This window comes from Benincasa hispida, chromosome 8 (assembly GCF_009727055.1).
Source record: "Benincasa hispida cultivar B227 chromosome 8, ASM972705v1, whole genome shotgun sequence".
Classification (NCBI taxonomy): Eukaryota; Viridiplantae; Streptophyta; class Magnoliopsida; order Cucurbitales; family Cucurbitaceae; genus Benincasa; species Benincasa hispida.
Window position 1 is genome coordinate 28036239 of NC_052356.1, and position 6728 is coordinate 28042966.

The window sequence follows — 6728 nt, forward strand, 5'->3', positions numbered from 1 at the left end:
TAAAGGGCCCAAAGGTGGGTTCTTTCTTCGTTTTTTTCCTTATATATATACATATATTTATATATAAACGGTTCGGTTCGGTTTAGAAATCGGTTTTCAAGCTTTGAACCGAACCGAACCGTTTAAATTCGGTTTCACTAGCCCAATGAACCACACCAAACCAAAAAATTTGGTTTTTCTTATAAATCGGTTCGATTCGATTTGGTTTTACAATTCGGTTCGGTTTGAACAGTTTTTTTGTCCACTAGGTTCAATCACCGAACTCGTAATTGTTAATTTGGTTCTCTATCCTCTTCTCGGCGCCTATAAATAAGGCAACCGTTTTCTCTTGTCGGTTCCTTTTCGAACCTGGCCTTTCGTTTTCCCCACTTTTTCTTCTTCCTCATTAACGCCGAACTCTTTTCTCTGTGAAACCTCTCATTCTTCTTCTTCCATCGAAATTCCCCATTCTTTCATCGACAATACTCCGTTTCTCGAATGCCTGTTTGATTCACTACTTTCAGTTTCTCGTCGTTTTAAAGCCAATGTGCCTTTGAGGTTGCTCTCTCGCGGATGGTATTGTATGGAATTTATTTTTAATGTATTGTGTTTGAACTAAGCTTGTGCGAATGCTCTGTTTGTTTCTGCTGAAACTTACATCTTTAGATAACCATTTGAATTTAGGGCATTTCGCAGTATAGTGATCGACAGTCTTGTTGTGTCGTTATTTATAGTGGATTGGTTTTAATTCTGTGTTGTCTATTGTGTAGGTCATTTTATGCATTTGTTAAGGTCTTTGTTGGTTTTCTTTTGACAAGTTTCATCTATTCTGTACTTGCACAAGAAATCATAAAAACCCCCGCCCTCGCTTCACATAAAATTAAATACGTTTAATTTACACGTCATCGTACACAATACCCTTTATACGAGAGCACTTCTTTTAGTTTAACAAGAAAAACCTTGTCTTACTATGTTAATCGATAATTGAAACCCTTCACAGGCGATTGTACTTACACGCTTCTTCACATGCTCACACATAAGAGAGATATAAATAGTTGAAGAAGTTGGGATGATGAAGAAAAATAAGGATACTTGAGAGAAAAAGGGATAGAGAGAAAGGGGGGGAGAGCTGCAGTAGTGCAAGGGAGAAGAGAATTAGAGGGTTTTCAATTCAACAGAACAAAATGAGAGAGAGAGAGAGAAAGAGAGAGCACAATGAGATGAAAGGAAGGATTCTCTGTTTTTACCTGCGAAGGTAAAGAGAAATCCTCCAGGGGCAATTTATCAAGAACGTAAGTAGTCAACCTTCCATTTGCAGGCATTTTTAACATTTAATATGAAAAATTGGTAAGCTATTGGAACATTATTGTGCTGGGTTTTCCTAGTGGCAAATGAAAGAGAGAACAATCTCCTGCTTTGTTGGCGGTCTATTATCCCGGTATTCTTTGTCTAGTTACATTTATCCTTCTGAATTAGGGTTGTTTGTCTTTTTCCCACAAGTTGCATAGTTACCCTTTATTTTTCTTATTCTTTGTTTTTATTGTATTTATTATAGTTTTGGAATTGACAGCATTTCATTCAGAAACTTAATGGGGGCTAATATGGAGAATACTACACATGGGACTGTACCCGAGTATGGTGCCATTTTTATGTCGAATAGTATGACTAGAGCAGAATGCTTCAAAAGGAAGTTATCTGGTCTTCCATATTGGTTAGGCGACTTTGTGCTACAAATTAAATCTGGAATGATTTTGTTTCTGTTTGAATACGAGAATAGAGTGCTTCATGGTGTATTTCAGGCAATTTCAGATGGTGCAATGAACATTGTGCCCCATGCTTATAGCTCATCAGGGCAACAATTCCCTGCCCAGGTAACGCATACGTGCGAAACATTGTAATGGTCTTAAAATTTCTGGTCTAAAACTTTGTTCCGTCTCTCTAACTGCTATTGTTAGGTTAAGTTCTCTATACTTTGGTCCTGCTATCCCCTTTTTGAAGACCACTTTCAGAGTGCCATAAAAGAAAATTACTTTTCAGCCAAGAAGTTCAACTTTGGGCTGTCTAAAGTGCAGGTCTGTTGTTTTCTCATTCAATGTTGGACCTTTATGATCCATTGCCCACTCAAAATTTCTCTTTGTGCTTGATTCAATATGTAGGTGCATAGGCTTTTATCTCTGTTTAGTTTGACAAAATTTAGTGACCAACTCCATACGAGACAGTTAAGCAGTGATTTGTTCGAGTGTTCAAGTGATTACTTAATTGGTGGAAGTCAAAGTGTTGCTGATGGTAATGGGCTTATATCGAATGGGAGGTTACAGGGAAAGCTAATGGAGGGTGAAGAGTCTGAAGACCAAGTTAACACTATGCAGGAAAGTGCTATTCTTCCCCATTATAATATCAGAAATATAATTCCTACCATAGAAAATTCAGTACATTATCCTTATATGGATACCAGAAACTTCACCTGTAATTCTGGTTGCCTAAGCAGTGCTCAAATCATAATGCCCAGCCTCCACAGCCAATCAGACTGCATGACTTCTATGGCTCTCCAAACGTTTGTAAATTTAGAAAACATTACAGTTCCTTCTGTAATTCAAAGTCAAATAAATGTGTCAAGTTCTGATCCTAACTTCCTTCCTTTTCCTACACGAGAGTTTGATAATGATGGAACCTTGAGGAGGTCTATCATAACTAGTGAGTACCCTTCCAATGGACTGAATGATTCCGTTTTTTCATATGAGAATGAGCAGGGCCTAGCAAGGCAGGAAAACACGGAAATATATGTTCCTGCGACAAGAGAATTTCCCAGTCAATTACCTTTTGAGTCTGTTGTAGTTTCAAGTATGCCCTCAATTGAACATGCAGCAGCAAACCATGGTCAGGAATGCTATGGATCTTGTGGAAGCATGTATTCTGATAGTGAAAGAAAGGGCAGCGTGTTTTCTCGCTTATCCTATCCATCTGATGCTAGAAAACAAGAATTTAATGGCTATAATCATGAGATGCTTTTTCTTGATCCATCTATTGATGAAGTTATGTCTGTATTGCAGCGACATTGCGGGCAATGGAAGAAAACTAACCACAAAGTGCCATGTCCAAAACGCAATGCTGGCAGGAACTTTGCGAATAAAAAATGGACAAAATCTTTTTTAAGTTCATATAGTAATTGCTTTCAAGTTTCAGATGAACATGGGGCAAATAATGAGGACAGTATAGATGGTAACAGTAACTATATTGCTATAGAATTTCCATTTGTGAATTTTAAGCGACGAAGGAAACAATGCAAAGTTGAGGACTATGCCCCAACTGGAGGGGAGTTGACAGGTATGCAACAGAAAAGAAGAAAGTTGATTCGACCTAGCTTTGCCTGTAGTGAGTTGCATGAATCTGGAGACACCAGCAATGTTTCCCCAAGTTTGCGGGACATGCTAAAGGATGGTCTCTTTCAAGGAAAGTCTAATATCGATCATATAATTGAAACGAGCATGACAGAGAAATTATGTCCGGCTGTTGAATTGCCAGATATTATTTGGCTGGTCGATGACGAAGACAAGAATATTGGTATTGAAACAGAAGCAACAGCTAATGGAAATTCTGAAGATAGGATAGTGTCTTCAAATTACGTTAGCTGACACCTGGAACTGAACTATGATTTGGGACGTTTCTTTTAACCTGTTTTGCTGTGATTCTTCTATGAACTTCTTTTTTTCCTTTTTGTTGATGAAATATTATGAAACTCTTTTGTTGCAACAGTGATGTTGAAAATGCCTTGTTGGAAGTGATACATGAATATGGAAACCACAGCTGACTGATGACTTAAGAGCAAACAGATTTCACAGGTAATTTTGTCTTTTGAACTTCCAAACATTGTGGTTTATTCTTCATGGGATAGTGAGGTTTAGTTACCATTACAGTGGTAAAAGTTATTGTTGTAAAGTTTTTGTCATGCATATTTGAAGCATGAGGATGAAGTACATGAAATGGACTTGGGGAAGTTTAGATTAGAAGTGATAGTGTTGTAGAAATGTAACTGGGGTTTCTCTCAGTCAACTGCCAAGAATTTCTCCTCCATGATGGGGGGATTCATTAACCCCTCCCTTTTTGTATAAATTTTGGTTTAGAATACAAATACTCAGCTGTCTACTTCAAAGAAGTTGAATTCCTTGTTGGGCATGATTTTTTTTTTTGGACAATATGGGGGAGGGGATCAAACTTTCAATCTCGAGGTTGGTAGTACATTCGATTGAGCTATGCTCATTTTGATACTTACAATAGTATGTATATATCTTGTTCTTTTTCTTTCTTTTCTCCGCTCTGCGATAAAATCTATATATCTTCTTTTTCTTTCTTTATTTTCTCCCCTTCTTTGTTCTTTTTTTTTTTCTTTTTTTTTTCAAGTAACTGTTAATGTAGTTAATAATAATCATTATCCGATTAAATTGATTTTACATTAATTTGATGTGTTTATTCTAAAAATTATTAGCTAATTGATTTTTATTACCGACAAATTATTAATATTATGTCTCCTAATGTTCTTCACAGCATTCACTGGTGGTGATTTATTGGATTATTATTGATTGACATTAAAATAATATAATTCACTCATTGACATAACTAGATGGGGTAAATTGACTGTCAAACAGGAAAAGTTATTATTTTAAATAAATTGTTAATCATTGTTTAATTTAGTCAATTACTAACTTTTGTTTTAATTAATTGTCATCTTTGAATGATTTTGGAACTAAAGGTACTAACTTTGTCCATCCGCAATTTACCGTGTTGATTGACTTTAAAATTGATAGTGAAATTTAGAATTTTTTTGTCGTTGTTGGGATATCTTTATTTGAAATTATTATTATTATTAGTTTAGAAGAGGAATCGAACATTTATTAAAACATAATACAAAATTGGTTTTGAAATTGCTTTTGAATTTCATTTTTTTTTTAAAAGTTCTATATTTTGGTTCATCAACTTTTAAAATATATAGTTAATATATACCTCTCAAAGGTACATTGAAACAATTCGACAATCCGATTAACCTAGGTTTATTTATTTTTATGATTATTAACGAATGACCCACAACCTGAATAAACTAATATACATAAAACCTCTAGTCTCTCAAAAGAATACATAACTCTTGTTCCCTCATAAATAACCCTTCAAAATGGTCTCATTTTCGAATCTTTGAGAAGCTCCCAATGACCAACCAAAACCCGAGAACATGAAAACAAAATCCAAATATAACCCAGTATAATTAAATAAAAGATTAACAAGAAGAAAAAGAACCTTTAATTTAATTTAATCCAAAGCATTTGGTCCAAAACATCTTTTTTGAACAGGATTCCAAACCCATTGAACCAAGAATTTCCTCCCCTTAACACCATTCAAATTATACCCATTTCCCCAATAATCTCTGTACACATTCCCAACATATCCCCCTCCCCCACCTGATCCATACAATCCCACACACAAATCAGCTATCTCTGTTGGTGCTGTTGGATCATCCCCTGCATACCAAGCATTTACCAGTGGATTACTTGATGTCTCTGCTAACTCATGAGCTATCACACTTACCATCCCATCAACTCCCACGTCCCCGTTCGGCGCCCCCATGATCCCGCTCGGCGGTGGAGCCTCTGAGCCTTCTGGTCGTGCGAACGGGTAGGCGCATATGCCAGGGCATTGCTTCCCGCTATGACCAACCCAAGCATACGGTACCGTCGCTCCAACGACGGCCGGGAATGTGAAGTAATGGAAGCCACAAACTGCCCTACAAAAGTCTTGCACTTGGACATCTGGTGAAGTGAGGACTAAGTAAAGGCCAGTGTAGGGATTTAGAGGCAAAGGTCTTGGATTTTGAGAGGTGATTGAGTTTTTTATGACATGTTGAATGGCTAAACGGCTTAGGTAGTTGCCTTGGGAATACGACGAGTCGTGAAACTCATTGGAGAGTCGGATGGTCCCAGTGATGTTCAAGCCAGTTTGGTCGGCATAGAGCTCGATGGTTTGCCACCAGTCGGTGACAGAAGGACGATGAGAAGGAGAAGGAGAAGAGAGTGAGAAAATGAAATCTCTAATAATGTCTTGGAGGTTAGGGTTCCAATGGCCATACCAAATTATATAAAGGTTGATAGGGGAAGCAAGGACAGGACCCATGTGGTATTCTAGGTTTACAAGGTCAGAGGAGCCTTCAAAGTTGTTAAGGTGGTTCTCTTGGGTCCTCCATGGAAGAGCTTGGAATGAAGGAAAGAGAGCAAAGAGAAGGAGAAGGAGATTAAGGAGGTTTTGCATTTGTTTGTTGTATTGTTGGGGTTTTAAGAATTCTTCTTTTCTTCCTATTTTGCTTGTCATGTGTTCTTCAATATATAGAGATGTATTTAGAGAGAGAGAGAAATTGAATATGATGAATATTGTAGGGTGAAGTAGAAACATGCAATGTGCAAACAATATTATCATACTTTTATCTTTTTTCCCTCCTTGATTAGTGCACTTGTTTGTTCTTGACATCTTTGACTATGTTTCTTTAATAAAGCTATATTAAAAGGTGCCAATCCATTAAATATTTGGATAATATGTTAAAATGAGATAGAGAAAACTGATGAAATTGATCATCATTAATTAACACTCAAGATATTTTAATTTTTGTAACTTGAATTTAGAAGTTGAACTTGCTAGGTATGTGAATATTTTCATCGATTGATTTTTATATATATATTTTTTGTCTATATTTTAAGAGTATTTTCAAAATC

The 6728-nt window shown here is 36.5% G+C and overlaps 2 protein-coding genes across 9 annotated transcripts; one reads left to right on the forward strand and one right to left on the reverse strand.

Annotated features, from left to right (window-relative positions):
- Positions 1 to 327: 327 nt before the first annotated feature.
- LOC120083130 lies at positions 328 to 4353 on the forward strand. Of its 8 annotated transcripts, none has more exons than XM_039038700.1 (5): positions 328 to 1417; positions 1550 to 1690; positions 1779 to 1850; positions 1935 to 2051; positions 2136 to 4353. In XM_039038700.1, exons 2-5 carry the CDS (start codon positions 1655 to 1657, stop codon positions 3609 to 3611), a joined length of 1701 nt encoding a protein of 566 aa, XP_038894628.1. In that variant the 5' UTR covers positions 328 to 1417; positions 1550 to 1654; the 3' UTR covers positions 3612 to 4353. The 8 variants fall into 8 exon arrangements, with proteins under 8 accessions (XP_038894628.1, XP_038894629.1, XP_038894630.1 ...); XM_039038701.1 differs by having other exon boundaries at positions 328 to 1271; positions 1535 to 1690; XM_039038702.1 differs by having other exon boundaries at positions 328 to 1271.
- Positions 4354 to 4551: 198 nt separating this feature from the next.
- On the reverse strand, positions 4552 to 6460 carry LOC120083131 (protein EXORDIUM-like 7). The gene has a single exon (XM_039038706.1). It carries the CDS (start codon positions 6433 to 6435, stop codon positions 5278 to 5280), a length of 1158 nt encoding a protein of 385 aa, XP_038894634.1. The 5' UTR covers positions 6436 to 6460; the 3' UTR covers positions 4552 to 5277.
- Positions 6461 to 6728: the final 268 nt, after the last annotated feature.

Excerpts from the sequence above, each read along its gene's own strand:
- LOC120083130 (XM_039038697.1), top strand. The coding sequence starts at position 1,371 with ATGAAAGAGAGAACAATCTCCTGCTTTGTTGGCGGTCTATTATCCCG. Across the intron at positions 1,418-1,534 it reads GTTGGCGGTCTATTATCCCG|TTTTGGAATTGACAGCATTT; the intron begins GTATTCTTTGTC and ends TATTTATTATAG. Across the intron at positions 2,052-2,135 it reads TTGGGCTGTCTAAAGTGCAG|GTGCATAGGCTTTTATCTCT; the intron begins GTCTGTTGTTTT and ends TTCAATATGTAG.
- LOC120083131 (XM_039038706.1), bottom strand. The coding sequence starts at position 6,435 with ATGATAATATTGTTTGCACATTGCATGTTTCTACTTCACCCTACAATA.